This window comes from Indicator indicator, chromosome 6, assembly GCF_027791375.1.
Source record: "Indicator indicator isolate 239-I01 chromosome 6, UM_Iind_1.1, whole genome shotgun sequence".
NCBI classification, from domain to species: domain Eukaryota; kingdom Metazoa; phylum Chordata; class Aves; order Piciformes; family Indicatoridae; genus Indicator; species Indicator indicator.
In genome coordinates this window covers 16,777,026-16,794,733 of record NC_072015.1, presented here as the reverse complement: position 1 = coordinate 16,794,733, position 17,708 = coordinate 16,777,026, and the positions used below count along the sequence as shown (strand labels likewise).

The following is a 17,708-nucleotide window of genomic DNA, read 5'->3' as shown; positions in this document are numbered from 1 at the left end:
CCTGTCCCTCAGCACCACATCTACATGGCTTTAATTTAAATCTCTCCAGGGATAGGGACTTCATCACTGCCCTAGAAGTCTGTTCAAGGGCTTGCCAACCCTTTTGGGGAAGACGTTTTTCCTAATGTCCAACCTAAACCTCCCCTGGTGCAACTTGAGGCTGTTTGCTCTTGACCTGTTGCTTGTTACTTGGGAGAAGAGACTGATACCCACCTCCTTTCAGGCAGCTGTAGAGAGCATAGTGTCTCTCTTCAGTCTCCTCTTCTCCAGACTAACAATCCCAGTTCCCTCATCCACTTCTCACAAGACTTGTTCTCCAGACCCTTCACCAGCTTCACTGCCCTTCTTTGGACACACTCCAGCACCTCCATGTCTTTCTTGGAGTGAGGGGCCCAAAACTGAACACAGTACTCAAGGTGTGGCCTCACCAGTGCAGAGTACAGGGGCACAATCACTTCTCTGGTCCTGCTGGTGATGCTATACAGGCCAGGATGTTGTTGCCCTTCTTGGCCATCTGGGCACACGCTGGTTCCTGTTCAACTACTGTCAACCAACACTCCCAGGTTCTTTTCCACCAGGCAGCTTTCCAGCCACTCTGCCCCAAGCCTATCCCCAAAGGGACAGCCTATTCATACAAGCTAAATTTGGGCAATGCTGGTTCATCTCCTCACACTGTGTCTGGACATGGACTAAACACAGCTGACTCTCTTCTTTGGTTCCTAGATGCAGGAAGATCAGAGATCCTCTTGGAAATGAAGGGGGCAGCAAAGGCAAATCAATCATGTAACTTGGAATGGGCACAAATGTTCAGGAGGAGAGGAAGTACCCAATGAATCAAGCACTGTGATGCAGACTGGCTGGAAAATAGACAAAACTTAGAAGATGGGACGCCCTCAATTTTTGTGGATGTTTTAAAGTTACATATTGTGCCACCAAAAAGATTTCGTGGTATTCCACCAGATTTTTTTTTCAAAGAAAACCAAAAAAGGACTCTGATGGAAATTCATGTGTGCAAAACCATAGATGACAGAGTACACGGAGATGGAATCTGTTAAATATTGCATTTTGCATGGCGTAATTCTACCCAAATATGGCATGGTAAGCGACCTACAAGCACACAGGAGTTGGGGTTAAAACATTTCACCCTCTTGAACTCAACAGCCACAACTTCACAGAGGGACCTGGGCTCCACCCTGGATTCAAGAGGACTCCTCTAAGTCTCCTTATGCAGGATCCCCTCTTCCACCCCCTTAGAGATGTAAGCTGTTCTCCCACTTCACACCTCCTTTCTTCTGCACTCCAAAGGAAACAGAAACATGGCAAGAAGTCGTTCCAGCTCGTCTCGAGTGATTACCTGTGACACTAGACACCCTGGAAACATCCTGAGGCTGGGTGGAGCGGTTTCGACTCTGCTGCCTGCGCCTGCTTGTCGCTGACCTCGTGGTCCGTACGTGAACTTCGCTCACTTTGAAGAAGGCCACCATAAAAGGCTGTTTGTCGTAAGGGCCATCTCGGCCTATAAGGCCTGCTTCCCTAGGATTTAGACCGAAACCTTCAAACCAAACAGAAAAGTCAGTGTTAGAGAGACAGTGCAGTTGGATTGTGCCTTCCAGCATTGTGGCATTCCCCTAGGCAGCTTTTCCCTTCTTCTTAGAATCATAACATTGTTTTGGTTGGAAGAGACCTTCAAGATCATCAAGTCCAACATTAACCCAAAACTGTCAGGTCACCACTAAACCATGTCTCTCAGCACCACATCTAATCAACTTTTAAATCCCTCCAGGGATGGGGACTCCACCACTGCTCTGGGCAGCCTGTTCCAGGGCTTGACAACTGTTTTGGAGAAGAAGTTTTTCTTTCACCACTTCTAGTTAGACTACTTCTAGACAGCATCCAAGAGACTCAAGAGATGACTTGCATTAGCTGGCCCATAACCTACCATCCTGGGTCACCACGCTCAGCTGCAGTCCCATGTTGTGCTGAGGGTTCATCACCCACATGTTACTGGTGGCAGTGACATCAAACTCCAGCCAGCCCTCCTCTGAGGCCCACACCGCCCGTGTGTCTAGCAGAAACAGGTCAGAGGACCTGCAGAGGAGAAGCACAACGACAAGATTGTGATGTCCGGGATTTTCTCCCCTGGCTTTCAGTGTTACAGAAACAAAACCTGAAATCATTACAAGTGATGTTAATAGCAAATAAACCCAAAACAACCAATGCCCCAAATCTGTTTGTATCCAGAGTTTTGCCACTTGTGAACTCCACTTATGAAATCCAGGAATTCTAAAGGTTTTCACCATTTTCTAGGCTGGAGGAAAGCAATCCTACTCTTCAGGTCTGTCCATTTCTCCACTGGCAATGGATTAGCAAAGCACTCTTCTTCCTGGAGAGTTTATAGTCCTGGCAGGAGAGTGGTCAAACTACCAGCATTTCCAGGCATTCAGTGGCTTTTCTCCAAGAGGTTTCATCATTTCAGCCTACATTCCACAACACAAACTACAACAATTGACTAAAATAAAACATAAAAATCAACTATCAGCCAGGCCAAGAATCAAACAAGGAAGGAAAATGAACCTCTAAAGACATTTTTCTGAGGTTTGCCAACAAGGATTAGAACACCTTGTTCTAAGGCTTTTGGTACTGGATCTCCTTCATGGGCTTCAGCTTCAAATCCTATCTAGTTCATACCTTTTTTGCAGCATCAAATGCCCACCAAAACTCAGTTCAATGGAACCATCTGGAGAAGCATCCAGAGAAATTCCATGTACATCTTGTCACTGTGCAATAATGCAACTATAAGAGGGGGGTCTAACTTTCCTGTGCAAGAGAGCTACAATTCCCATCCTTAACCAGTGGTCATCACCACAAACCAGATACCAGGTGTCAATCCCATCTTCATCCATCTTTCTCCCCTGGATTTTTTTTTTTTTTTGCCTAACCATAACTTAATAGAAATGATTAAACAGGGTACGTGTCCCTTCTACCCATCAAAGCTCAACATTAGAAAAAAAACATTTTGATTGAGTTACATTTTATTTTTGGCCCTCTGCTATGTCATACTGTCCAGCAGCTTGGTTTGCATGAGATCACAGGGTAACCTGCCTGATGCTCCAACACAAAAATGAGGGGAAGAGTAATACACACAACTCAGGGTTGAGATAAAAAGTATAACATATCATAAGCACAATCCGCAATTACCTTAGCTAATAATCTAATTAACCTAATAATACAATACATGATTACCTTAGCCTGTTTGTAGAAGCAGCAGAGTGAAATACAGGAAAAATCCAGCATAAAACAGAAAGCCAAATCCAGCAGCAGCCTGACTCCCATTTGTTTTGCCACCATTGCCTGAAGAGCCAACACTCAAGAAGGCAGAACCCAGAAGCAACAACCAGAAGGGATAGCCTCCCATCTTGCAATCTGAACTTCAAGCCCCATAATACTTTGCTCCAGCTAGCACTTTTGTTGAAGCTGGCATGACTGCAGCATGGTATGAATAACAGCAGTGGATTCAACTCAGTCCATGTCAATCACACATGGGAAAATAAGCACTTAAGAATATTAGGGCTCCTTATGCAGCTATTTTTACAGCATGAATGCTTTCCTCCTCCCTGGTAGCCAGGTGCTCTGTGCTTGACTCAGCAGCCTTTCCAACAGGAGCCCTTGCCACCACTCCTCCAATGGGAAGAGAGTTTAGGAACAACTCTGACCTTCACCTCCAACAGCAGCACGTGGCTGGGGCTGCCCAGCTGCTACATGTTTCAGAAACTTCAAGGTTGAAAGATTTGGGCTTTCCCAGGCAAGGAACATAAAATGAAGTGTTGCTTAAAGGACACCAAAAACAGCAACTGCAGCTGAGACCGCTCTTCCCCTCCCCAAGTTTAAGAGAAGAATGAACTGCTAGATCATTCCCACCTCTGAATATGGCTTATACACTGGTTCTCTCCAATGCCTGAAATGGACTGCTATCTGAAAAAGGGTTTTCCAAGCATCTGTTCTCATTTTCTCCTCACACAAATTGCTTTTTTGATCTCCTGTCCCACCTCCTCTCCTCTAAGTGCCACACTCTCACCAGCACATGCTCACTCTGAACAATGTCCCACTGGAGCTTCCAGAATGGGGCACCTTTGGCACTATGCCCTCCCTGAACTAGGTATGCCTGGCAGCAGAGCTGCTGGGAACTTTGTAAAAGCAAACCCTCATGAACATTCCATCACATGAGATTAGTCAGCTCCACAAAAGCATGGAGAAGGCTTAGCATTTGTATTCTACTCTGCTGTGGTGAGACCTCCCCTGGAGTACTGTGCCCAGCTCTGGGGCCCCCAACACTAGAGGGACATAGACCTGATGGAGAGGGTCCAGAGGAGGGCCACAAAAATGATCAGAGGACTGGAGCACATCTCCTGTGAAGACAGGCTGAGAGAGCTGGGGTTGTTCAGCCTGCAGAATAGAAGGCTCTGGACAGACCTTATGGCAGCTTTCCAGTTCTTGAAAGGGACCTACAAGAAAGCTGGGGAGGGACTGTTTATAAAGACATGCAGCAATAGGACAAGGGGCAACGGTTTTAAACTAGGGAAGGGGTAGATTTAGACGGGATGTTAGGAACAAGTTTTTGCTATGAGGGATGATGGAACACTGGAACAGGTTGCCCAGGGAGGTGGTGGAGGCCCCATCCAGGAGACATTCTAGGTCAGACTTGATAGGTCTCTGAGCAACCTGATACAGTTGGGGATGTTCCTGCTTACTGCAGTGGGTTGGATTAGACAACCTGTAAACGTCCCTTCTAACCCAATGCATTCTGTGATTCTATGATTCCTATTGCCTTGCACTTGGGAAGACACTTGGACATCAGAGAGCTGTAAAGCCTGAACCATGCCCATCATCTAACCCATGAGCTCTGGGCAGGATCAACTACATCCACATAACTCCTGGGTGACACTTACCTAACCTGGTATTGTAGATTTACAGCCTCAGGAACTTCACCATCTTTCTAGGAAATTGAATGGGTTTCACTTGAAGCACTGCTTGTATTTTGTCACCTTTCTCTATAATACCTAACCTAAATGCCACAACAATCTCCCCTTCTTATTAAAACAATATATCTAGTCTTTACTTGCAAGCCACATTTCATAAACTTTGGCTATTCTCATTGCTCTTTATGGACCCAACTCAGATCAGGATCTCACTGATGCTGAGTACTGTGGAAGGATAATGTTGACATGTCTTATAGACTGTCTCTGCTCATATCTATCAGAGTATTATTTTGGCTTCTTCACAAAACTCATACTGTTAACTCATTCTGTTGAAACATAAAAAACACAGCCACTTCCCAAAGTGCAATTTGGTAGAAAGAATTGCATTTGGACGTGAAAAATCAGTTGCACTTCCCCTCCACCCCTCTCCCCTCCATCACTGTTAGACTACTTAAAATACAGACTTGCCTTCCAGTCGGTCTCCCCAGCTTTGTGTCCTCCACAAATATAATAAGCAAGTTGACCGACCAAGGCAGGATTCTACCCAGTAGGAATGTTCCACTTTATTTTGGTATGTCAGACTCAGCTTTGGAAAGATTTCATTTCCTTTGTAAAATGCACAAAATGGACAACTGAGCTTTCCAATCCAATTTACTCTGCAAAAAGCCATGGGACTGTTTTTCAATCAATTTTGCTACAGATGCACTCTTCCACTGGATGAAGCCAACACTAAAGTTATTGTAGATGATAGTAGTCATGCCTGCAGGTAACATATCCTGATACATTCTGCCTAAGCCTGTTTTCAGTAATTGTTTGTCACTCAGACCTCACCAGGCTGCACAAAATTCCATGTAATTTCTTACCAATTTTCAGTTTTGGTATGAAGGTTTTAAAAAATATTTAGTCCTCTATCTCCAAAGACAAAATTAGGAGGAAAAAATAAATTTACTCACATAAAATAGAATCTCAACTATTTATCTGAGAATCCTTAACCACACATATGCTTTTTTTCAAAATTCAACTCCTGCATGTCTTCCTCCTTTAAGAAAATCACCTGAAATTTGGCCAAGTGATTAAGTACTTTAAAACTGCTGCCCACACAGGCTCAGCAGAGATCCAGAGCTTAGCAACAAAATCCTCAGGACTTCTTGTATGCAAGGAACATTCCTTCCACCTGGATAAACCAAATATCATGTGCCACCTGATGGGAATCTGTTCTTCCCTATAGTCAGATGGCCAAGAAGAAAAGTCCTTGCTACTTCTGCAAAAAAGCCATGCGTTGTCTGAGCTTGGAAGCACAGCATTGGTTTGGTTGGAAAACCACGTCCCTCAGCACAAAACCTACACAGCTTTTAAATCACTCCAGGGACTGGGACTCCACTGCTGCCCTGGGAACCCTGCCCTGTTTCAGGGCTTGGCAGCCCTTTGTATGAAGACATTTTTCTTCATGTCCAACCTAAACCTCCCCTGGCACAACTTGAGGCCATTTCCTCTTACGCTGTTACTTCTTGTTACAAGAAGAGACTACAACCTCCTTTCAGGGAGTTGTAGAGAGTGAGAAGGTCTCCCCTGGTCTCCTTTTCTCCAGGCTAAACACCACCAGTGACCTCAGCTACTCCTTATAGGACCTGTGCTCTAGACCCTTCACCAGCTTCATTGCTCTTCTTTGGATATACTCCAGCAAATGAAGCACAGAGAACAGAGACTGGGAGATCTAGCCAAGCCTCAGGTGGAAGGAGAGAATATCAAATTAGATGGGGAAGCGTGAAGCATTTGCTGCAGTTGTGGAGGACACATGGACATGCAAAGGCTGTATGGAGAAACCCTGGACAAACTGTAACATCTTGTTAGAGGATCTTACAAACGTGTTTCAATATCTAAAGAGTGGGAGTCGAGAGGATGAGGCGAGACTTTTTTCAGTGGTGCCCAGCAACAGGACAAGGAGCAGCTGGCACAAACTCGAACCCTGCAGGTTCCACCTGAACATAGAATCATAGAATCAGTCAGGGTTGGAAGGGACCACAAGGATCATCTAGTTCCAACCCCCCTGCCATGGGCAGGGACACCTCACACTAGATCAGAGCCTCATCCAGCCTGACCTTAAACACCTCCAGGGATGGGGCCCCAACCACCTCCCTGGACAACCCATTCCAGGCTCTCACCACTTTCATGGTGAAGAACTTCTTCCTCACGTCCAGTCTGAATCTCCCCACTTCCAGCTTTATTCCATTCCATAAGGAAGAACCATTCCATAAGGAAGAACTTCTTTCCTCTGAGGGTGCCAGAGCACTGGTCGAGGCTGCCCAGAGAGGTACTGGAGTCATCTTTTCTGGATATTTTAAGCCTGCTTGGACATTCGTGATCCTGGGCAATCAGCTCCAGGTGACCCCAGAGGGGTGTTGGACTAGTTGGGCTCCCGAGGTTCCTTCCAAACCCCACCATTCTGTGATTCTGTGATCAGCTTCTCAACAATGCCTTAAGTTCACCTTATAGTCATGTCAAAAAAGAAACAGCTCCGGAAGAAGTCACACCATGCTGAAGAGTGCTACACGCAAGATGTTAAGTCTGTAGTCAAAGTAACATCCGAAGAGTGGACAAGAAGGTGAGAAATGGATCATTTACCCAGCAAGTCACATCAAAGAGAGTATTGAATTTCCAGTCATTACACGATGACACTGATCCTGTGCAGTGAGGCAGGCACTGGCATTGCAGAAGAAACCATGCAACCATCTCTGTGATCACAATAATGGCAGGCTACCTGAAAACTTCAGTGTCTAACAGAGGCAAGACAGGACATGAGGGGACAGAAGCATGAAGAATGGGACAAACTAGAAAAAGAAAGGCTCTAAGAAATGTATGAGCACGGCTATGCACAGAGGAAGGAATATCTGCTCTGTGCAGGGTTGCGACCCTGTTTCTCAAGGACATCACAGGACCTCTGGCACCTGCAAAACAGGAATTCCAAATGCAGCACAGAGAAGATAAATTTCATCACCAAAAATAGGCAGTTTCTTAGCATCCTTTCTGTCTAAACCTGCCTCTGGGTTTTTTCATAGCTCATTGTCACTATGGTGCCAACAGTCTCATCTTTATTTTCAGTATGCTTAACCATCTGGATGAGTTCAGTTAATGATTTCTATAACAAGGGTGCTCCAAGCATAATACAACTTCAGATTATGGGAAGCAAGTGAATAGGAGAAACTGAGGCAATGAGCTGAAACAACGATCCTGAGACAAGAGGACAATAAATGGGAAAATGCAAGTTAGGGATTCCCAACTCCAAACAAGAGCTCTGTGTTCTGGATCAGGGCCCTAAAGCAACTGACTCAAGTCCCAAGAAATAAATCGGACTGTTTCCATGTCCTTTGGAGGTTCTGGAGGAGGATGGAGAAGCAAAGGTCAACAAAGCAATCACAAGCAGCTGCAATAAACAGAAAGAAGTACACACTTTACTAGAGAAATACAGACTGTGTAATTCAGAAGGCAGATTTTAGCTCCAGTGTCCTCAGAGAATGAGACAATTTATCAGATATAAACATAAAATATTGCTACTATTCTTACTGCTGGCATCCCAACCATGTCCTCAGGGCATTTACAGAAGAAACAGCTTGCATTTAGCTTCAGCATTTTCCTCCCTCTAAGACAAATATTTTGTTAACTGAAACCTCTGCGTAAACCTTTCAGTGAAACGTCTCTGGGTGCTAATTCTCTTTAATTGAACACTAATTAGATTAGAATTTGGTCAAATTAGTAACCAGGTCAAGTAGTTAATCTTTGTTACTACACTTAGTGAAATGCTACAATTAAAATATTTTCTTTCTTCTGGGTACACATTGCAACTTCGAACTTTGCTACCGGAAAAACACCAAAGCTATAAAAAGCTAAACTTAAAACAGTATCTGTTGAATTGGGTTTTTGACTTTCCCACCCTCCCTGGCACTTCTTTCTCTGACCAGAGAGCGTTTTACTAGTGAGACAGCGAGAACAAACAGAAATCTCACCTTCAGAACGACCAAGTTAAAGGTCTCTTATTTTAATTACAGATCTCAGAACATTTTTGGCCTAACTTCAAAGCTGGCCATTACCCAGGTGTTTAACGGATTGTTCTGCATCAACAGCCACTTACCAAAGCATTAATTATGATAAGTCTCTAAAACTTTTCATCAGCTGAACCTTTCTGTTTACTTTTCTTCAAAGACAAGTTGACATAATAGTCTAGACTGCTTAGCAGCAGCTTCTCAAAAGGGAATGTTGCAAAGAAGTGTGGGATTCGAGTTTTGGTTAACACACTTCCTAGACACTCTTCTCTTCTGCATCAGTCAGGATCTGTGTCCTTAGCTTGCAGTGACATCCACCTCCTGTAAATATTAGCCTGCAATAGCAAACTTGCCAGATTATTTCCTCTCACCCACTAACAATGGATTAATCACTGAATTCACAGCTGACTCAGTCTTATGGAGGCAAGAAGAGGTTCACACAGAGAAAACTTGGAAATCACAGGCCTGCAGATCCACCATCTTTCAGCAGAGAAGATGTAAGCTCTACTTGGAATTTGAAAGTGTTTATTACTTATAAAACAGACTGTACATGGAGCTCATGCAGCATGAGGTGCTGCCAAAAGATGCAAAATCTTAACAACTCAGTATGTATAAATAACCATTACTCCAAAGATTTCAAAGGACTATATGACAGTCCATCACTCAGCTTCTACAGAGAGCCTCAGGCAGGTGAATGCCAGCCCCTGGAATGAGCTGCCACAGAAAGCAAAGACAGTCTCTGTAATTCTATGAGAAGTAATGTTCAATTTAACTGCCTTGAAGAAGTGAGACCATCTGTGGGCCAGAAGAGACATGCTCATCCAACAAGATCTCCTTAGAAACAAGGAAGAAAGTATCAAGAGCTGTCAAACCTCCAAAGTAACTTCCAACATGAAATAGTAACATCAGCAACTGGGCGCTAATTCACAGGAACTGAGCCAGTGGAGGAAAAAGCACAGAATGGAGGTGCTGAGACACGCTGGAGGTATTCTTCAATTCAGCACAGGGAGAGGAGAGCCACCTTGGGTGCATCTACACATGGGGGAACACCAGAAGGGACAGGTAAGCTTAGCCTCATACCACCACTGCTCTGTCTGACATGAGGTCCTGTGTGCTGAAGCAGATGTCCCACTGTGGTGAAGTCTGCAACAGCAGGGGGTTAAGTCTTGTAGATTCACTGGAAGAGCAGCAGTGTGAAAAATTGGTTTCAAGACTTTATCTGTCAAATAGTGGAAGATGAGAGCCTAGAGCTAGAGGGCATGGTCTCCCCATGCCAAGACTGTGAGAAGCTCAGCTTACAAGTCTGCGATAAGCCCCAGCAAAGCCAACACTGATATTTCAGTCAAAGGTGTCCCCCCACATCCACCCCAAGATCTTGAGCTTCACAGCTCTGAGGAAGGAACACTTTACCAGCAGAAATGGTGAAAAAAAAAATAATAAAAAAAATCATCCCAAGTCACAGAGATAGGACATGTATTTCTCATTTCCTTGACTATGAATTAATGAGACTAAGGAGTATTCTATCTGTAGTGATGGCTACAAGCATTATACCTTGGAGTTTAAATGCAGTTTGAGGTGTGAAGATGAGAGCAGTATTTATCTTTGTCCTATAAGAAGAGAAATAAGACACTGATGTGGTATCCTTTAGTTATGGCAGAATAAAGACAGATGGGTTTGGAAGCAGTAAATTTCACCCAGAATAACTTTGACTTTTAAACTACTACAAACCAACTGCCTTTAAACACAACAAATTGCATACTCACAGTGGAAGGTGAACTAAAACACTGACAGATGTTTCCCTAAAGCATTATAGAAACAGCTCTGTCCTATACAAACATATGTACACTATACACAAATCTGACCCTGACCTCAATGAAATTGATGCTAACTTTGTCATCTGTATTACACAACTCATTCCAAAACCCAGTTGAGGATGGTTATTTATTTTCTAACCTATAAACACTGACGGAATACCAATTTGCTCTTTAGATTGGAAGCTTGGATTGCATTTGTATAAATATCCTGTTGTAAAGAGGAAGAGTTTATTACCACTGAAACTGGCAGCTGAAAACCAACAAGTGCCTTAACCTTTGGGGAACTGTGTTCGGTAGAAGATGATACACCCCAGGTGGTCGCTCTGCAGGGCATACCTATGCTCACACGTGTCTAGTCATCTAAGAGGAATCTTTCTGCACATCAAGTCCACCATAATTCATTTTGGGTGCAAACAAAACTGTTTAATAAACTTTGACCACTAAGGTACCATATCTTCCTTTGATCAGTAACACAAGCCACTGTGTTTTTCATAGATCAGTTGTTTGGACAGTGTAGGAGTGTTTTGAGGTCCGCTTTAGCAGGATATTTACACTTGAAAACACACCAATGATCCAAACCAAGCACTAACATCTTTGATCAACCATAAACTACCTTCCCTAGTCTTGACCTGACACCTCTCTGGGTGACAGCAAGGAAGCTTCGAGAAAGAGAAAGAAATTAATGAGCTGTTTCCAGAGACAAACTCATTCCTTCCCTTCTGAAGGTCTTTCTTACATGGCAATCCACACCCAAGAGGTATCAGAAGTCACAGAGGGCTTTTCTGGTCCTTGCATAAAATCAGTGCTACAGCTTAGAAAAAAGCTTACATGCAAGGTTTAGCTGTGCATCGGTATCACTCTGAAGGGAAGTGAACTGAAGCTGTGCAGCTCCTGCTCCTGAAACCAAACAGCCAAGGTGGGACAAGCACCTGGAAGTCAAAGTCTTGCTAAACTAGTGCTTTGACAAATCCTGCTTTCTGCACATACCAGAGAGGAAGGACAGGAAGAAAAAAAACAATCCCATGCTAGCCTTCAAATGGCACATTCTCTTAAACTCTGGGGTGTTAGAAGGTGGAAGACAGCAGCATCCAGCAGATGTAGCCACCATTCCCTATCCCAACATCAGCCCCTACAGTCCACAGCCTGTTTCAAAACCAAGAGTCACAGAATCTCAGCATAGTGGGGGATGAGTAGGAAGGGACCTTTGGAGATCATCCAGTTCAATCCCCCTACTAAAGCAGGGTCATCCAGAGCAGGTTGTTCAGGATCACAATATTCAGGTGGCTTTGGAATCTCTCCAGAGAAGGAGACTCCACAACCACTCTAGGCAGCCTAGTCCAGTGTTCTGTCACCCTCAAAGCAAACCAGACATCATCTCAGCCCTCTTGGGTAAAGCTTCTCCTCACAGGCCTAACTGTGAGCCACTGATGGCTGCCCACAAGCATGACCCTTTCATTAATCAATTTTCAGTGTCCCACTGACAACTGCAGCAGTTTGTGTTATGACAAAACGTGGCTGTTAACCACGGTTTGGTTAGAAAACAAAAGCCTACTTTCTAGGAACTTTTTTTTGTTTAATTTTCTGAAAGGGTGGAAGGAATGGGGAGATTAAAATATTCCTGACACAAGCAAATCAGTATTAACATTTCTTTTTTCTTTTAAGAGAGAATGCACTTAGACTACACAGTCCTCAATTTGCATTTCACTTCCTGGAGCCTCAAAAAGGCTGTTTAGCCTGGAGAAGAGCAAACTGAGAGAGAATCTTATTAATGCTGATCAGTATCTAAAGGGTGGAAGGCAAGAGGACGGGGCCCAGTGATAGCACAAAGTGTAATGGCTACAAACTGGGACACTGGTGGTTTCACTTGTACTTAAGGAAAAACTGCTTTCCTGTGAGAGTGCTGGACCACTGGTCCAGGATGCCCAGAGGGGTTGTGGAGGCTCCTTCTCTGCAGAGATTCCAAGCCCACCTCAACACTGTGATCCTGGGCAACCTGCTCTGGGTGACCCTGCTTCAGCAGGTGGCTGGATAAGATAATCTGCAGAGGCCCCTTGAAGCCCCACCATTCTGTAAATATCCTTTTCATATTTCTGATGGCTTTGAACAAGGAGTCAAATTCCACCCCCAAGCTGTTATGCTGTTTCAATCAGCGCTGATCTCCGATCGTTCGTGCTCTCTCCGCATACACCACTGTCTAGGAGACAGTCTTGGATGGGCTCACAAAATCCTTGCTTTTAGCCTTGTCTACAGTGGCAGAAATCAGTGTGATAATTCACTAAGTACAAGATTATTTAGTCTGAAGAAGAAGAGGTGGAGGGGAGACCTTCTCACTCTCTACAACTACCTGAAAGGAGGTGGATCCAGGTAGATGTTGGTCTCTACTCCCTGTTATCAAGTGACAGAACAAGAGGAAACGGCCTCAAGTTGTGCCAGGGAAGGTTTAGATTGTGTATTAGGAAGAATTTCTTTACTGAAAGAATGGATTGAGGCATTGGAACAGGCTGCCCAGGGAAGTGATGCAGTTGCTCTCCCCAAAGGTATTAAAAAAAAATGCAGACATGGCACTTCGGGGTATGGTTTACTGGGCATGGTGGTGTTGGGTTGACTGATAGACTTGATGATCTTAGAGGTCTTTTCCAACCTTAAGAATTCTATGAAATTGTAGCCTTAGGCTTGTTTGCTTTTAGCCATTGCTGAACAGGCAGCAGTGCCTGGCAATTCCGTGCAGCAGTGCACACATCTGGGCTGGAGCCACACACTCCTGCTGTTACTGTCCAGATGAGCTTTTTATTTTCCTTCGCTCAAGTAATACTGAATTAAGTCACTTCATTACACTTAATTGGAGCCAAGGGATATTTTCAACCTCTGAGCCTTGGTGAAGATTTGCATTTGCTGAAGCTTTCTCTTCTCTCCTGCCCTTCCAAACTCATTTCTTTGAGCAGGTTTCTTTTTCTTGACATTTTTCCTTCACTGCCTTTCTCTTGAGGATGGGTGTTTTAAAATCTTGTGTGCCAGCTGCCCTGTTAAGAATTTGTTGAGTCCAAAAGCACTTTATTAGCTGCCAATAATCGCCTCAAACAACTATTAACCTCATAAAAGCCAAGATTAACATGGCATCTTTGAACTTTCTCTGGGGACTGCCAATGGTGACTGAATAGGCATCTTTTCTGTGCCCTTCAGAGACAAACTTTCCTGACCAGAAGGAATATTTGTCAGTAGAAGATGAAAAAAAGATCCTATGTCAACTCCTGTTTCACCTGCTTAGCTTCAAGATCTGTACAGACTCCTCCATATGCAATCATATGTCAGGAAATATCAGGCTGTTATTTAAACCATTAGTCCAAAGGAAGTGTGACAGAACCTTTTTTTTTTTGGCAATTTTTTTTAAAGTCAAAGGCAGCTGTTATTTTCTGGCTCATAAGATACCTGCCAAAATGCAACAGAAGCCTTACAATTATTTAGGAAGTTCCTTCAAAAAACAGTGGTGTGGGTTTTTTTCCATGTAATTTAATGTTCTAGTGTTCCTAACAGGAAAAGAAAACATTATATTCCGAATTGAGACAAAAGGGAGAGAAAAAAGCACTTTTGAGTTTTTTCCCCTCAATAAAAGAAGGGACTTGATGATCAAAACCCCAAACTACTCAGAATACAGCTCCTTAGGGCATACTAGAAAAATCCAAGATATTTTTTCCCTCCATGCAGAGACATCAGTGAACTGCTAAATACACTTTTTAGTATTTGTTTTCAAGAACATTTATAGGAGAAAGTCCACCCAAGTCACCAGCATGGCTGCATGTTGGAATCTGTAGCAGCCTATGGAGTCAGAACCTCACCAAAGAGTGGTAAGCAACTGCTGCTATGTTTTTATACGTGCTTTTATATTTTACGTGTGCATGAAAAAGTCCTTTAAGCTGAAAGGGAAAGTGTGGAAAAGGGCACCTCCTTTTAACAGCTGCAAGAGTCTGTGAGCCATGTCTTGCCCACCTCTGGGTGGATGATGACAAGTCTGCAGACTCAACGGAAGTTCCTTTAGCCAAATGTCTGCCTCCTTCCCACCAGTAAAAATAAATAAAGAAAGAAGAAAAAGAAACAAAACAGGAGCCTTGAGGGACTGGATGAGTCAGAGGCTAGTAATGAATTACAGACACTCATTCTTGGGTCAGTGGTTCACACCTAGCCCATATCAGGATATGGATTGCTGTCAGCCTGGACCTGGAGGAAGCTGCTTTACAATTCCAAGTCCCGATGGCAGGATCTCTTTGGCACATCCACCAGCAACGGCAGGAGGAGCACAATGAAAGAGACTCGAAAGACCCAAAAGGTGCCAGCAATATCTGCTCACAGCCCAGAAGTCAACCCAGCAGCATAAGCACCATGTCCAGGGAGAGGATTCTGCCCCTCTGCTCTGCTGAGACCTCACCCGCAGTGGTGGGTCCAGAGAGTCCTCAGGACAGGGAGACATGGACCTGCTGGAGCACGGCCCATAGGAGGGCCACAAAGATGATGTGAAGGCTGGAAGCCCTCTGCTGTGAGGACACACCGAGAGAGTTGTTCAGCCTGGAGAAGCAAAGGCCCCAGAGAGACCTTATGGTGACCTTTCAGTACTTAAAGGGGCCTATAAGAAAGATGAGGACACTCTTTTTAGAAGAGCTTGTTGTGACAGGACAAGAGATGATACTTCTAAACTACAGGAAGGGAGACTTAGATAGATAGAAGAAGATTTTTTACACTGAGGGTGGTGAAATTTGGTCCCAGGTTGCCCAGAGAGATGCTAAATGCCCCATCCCTGCAAACATTCAAAATCAGATTGTCTGGGGCTCTGAACAATCTGACCTAGTTGCAGATGTACAAGATGACCTTTAAAGATCCTTTCCAACTCAGATCAGTCTATGACTCTATGAATACTCACCAGCTCTGGAAAGAGTCCACCTTCCTTACCCCCACACGAGCTGCTGCCTCTGCTCCACACACAGGGAGGTCTCTAGCACCCAGTGATGCCCAGCACATGCAGATGTCAAAGGACATGTGCCATGGCTTCATAGTGCAGTCCAATTTTTGCCTGTTTCTGGTGTGGCATTTGAAACAACGATACGAGGTGCCAGAATCATTGCTGACACAGCCACTTCCAGAATAGTCTCCAATTTTTTTAGGAACAGGTTGTTAGGGGCCATATCCTGTGCTTTATTCTCTTTCCCGTAAAGTTTTACTTGCTTGCTCAGTTTACACTAAAAAAAGGTTATACACACATAAAAGCTGACAGTTCTCCTACTCTGTGTCCTGCTTTGGTGACCACCACAAAGCAGCATATTGACTTGGCAGAGGTTTTCCTCCAGATCCAGAGGTGGGATCTCTATTTGTGAAATTTTGACCTGACCAACAATCACCATTTTTCATTCAATGTGGCTCTGAATAAACAGTACAACTAACATCCATGAAATCTGCATGACTGTCTGGACTTCCACCAACTCCTCAAGTGGGCATGAATGTCACATCCTAATCAGCAAGCACGTTACCCCAAGAGGCACTCCAGCAACCCACAACTCAAGTGCAAAGGAAACACTCATCCTCTAAAATCAACACTTTATCCCCATTACCTATATACCCGAGTACTTCCCTCCATTTCCCCAGAGGCCACGCTCACCATGGAACAGCCAACAGCTTGTGATGTTGCTCTCACAAGCTTGTGATGTTGTCCACCAGCTTGTGATGTTACCCTCACAGCAGCAAAGCATCACAGGCAGATCTCCTCAGATGGAGAGGCTGGAGAAAGGCTGGAGAATAAAGAACCAGGAAAGGCTGGAGAATAAAGAACCAGAAAAGAAAACACCCAGGAAATGTTCACAGAGAAAAGAAATGGAGCTTTTTAAAAACCCTGCTGTTTCTTTTTCCTGCCTGCAGCAGAGGAACACTTACAGGCCTGACACGTTTCAGCAGAAGTAATGAAACACTTTTGTACCACACCATTACTCTGACATTTAATTGACCATGCATTTTCCTCTTTTAGCCTTACGTGATTCCCCCATCTGAAACCCGATCCTTTTCTAATTAATCATTCCATTTACACTTGTTTGGATTTTTGTGTCACACTTTCTACCATGCCTCTCTCTCTCTTTTGCCTCTCTCATTACCACTGAAAGCCCAGCAGTCATTTTGTGCCTGTGGTCAGCGCACTGAGTTTTCTTCTGGCTTTATTTATTTAAGCCCAGCTGAGAACAGGTCAAGCCTGGGCTAATTACTGGTTATTTTCAAACAGGCTACACTCTTTATGTTGGTAGTATCACGCTGAAAGGGGATGCCTGTATTTCAGTACACAAGAACAATGCCAGCATAACAACTTTGGTTTAAAAATGTACTGCTTCCTATCAAATTCTTGCCCTGTTTAAAGACAGCACAAAGATTGCAGGGAAGTGACACCATGGTCTACAATACCATGGATTTTCTCTGGCTGAGGTCCATCCTGCACTTTACCAATTCCATTTCCCACAAGGAAAGGACCATGTAATAATATAACCCCATGAATGTGAACAAATCCAATATTTATTTAGTAGCACAAGCTCAACCTTCCCCAGGAGAGCAGCTGGTGGCACAGATCAAGCCCTTTCTTGCATACCTGTTCTGATGTTCCTGCAGCACTTGGTAGATGCTGATGAGGAAGGTTTGGTTTTTAAAGCTCCCCACCACGCAGTCCTTGTAGATGCGGAACTCAGCGGCTGTGACGGCCTCGCCCTCGGGAATCTGAGACAAATTGAATTTGAACTCCTTGTAGTGCTGCTGGTGAGGTGTGAACTCCTTGTCATACTCAACTGTGGATGGGAAAAAGGAAGGAAAGGGAAAAAAGGAACCATGACTAAAATTTAACAGCAAAAGGTTTCCACAGGCTG

General features: G+C 44.2%; 1 protein-coding gene across 1 annotated transcript in view; it reads right to left on the bottom strand.

Annotated features, from left to right (window-relative positions):
- BMP6 (bone morphogenetic protein 6) overlaps nt 1-17,708 on the bottom strand; it is a 99,913-nt gene that overhangs the window by 16,359 nt on the left and 65,846 nt on the right. The window contains exons 2-4 of the mRNA XM_054381650.1: nt 17,438-17,630; nt 1,940-2,088; nt 1,355-1,552 (exon numbers count right to left, since the gene is read on the bottom strand). Coding sequence (XP_054237625.1) covers nt 1,355-1,552; nt 1,940-2,088; nt 17,438-17,630 — 540 coding nt within the window. The remainder of the gene's footprint in view (nt 1-1,354; nt 1,553-1,939; nt 2,089-17,437; nt 17,631-17,708) is intronic.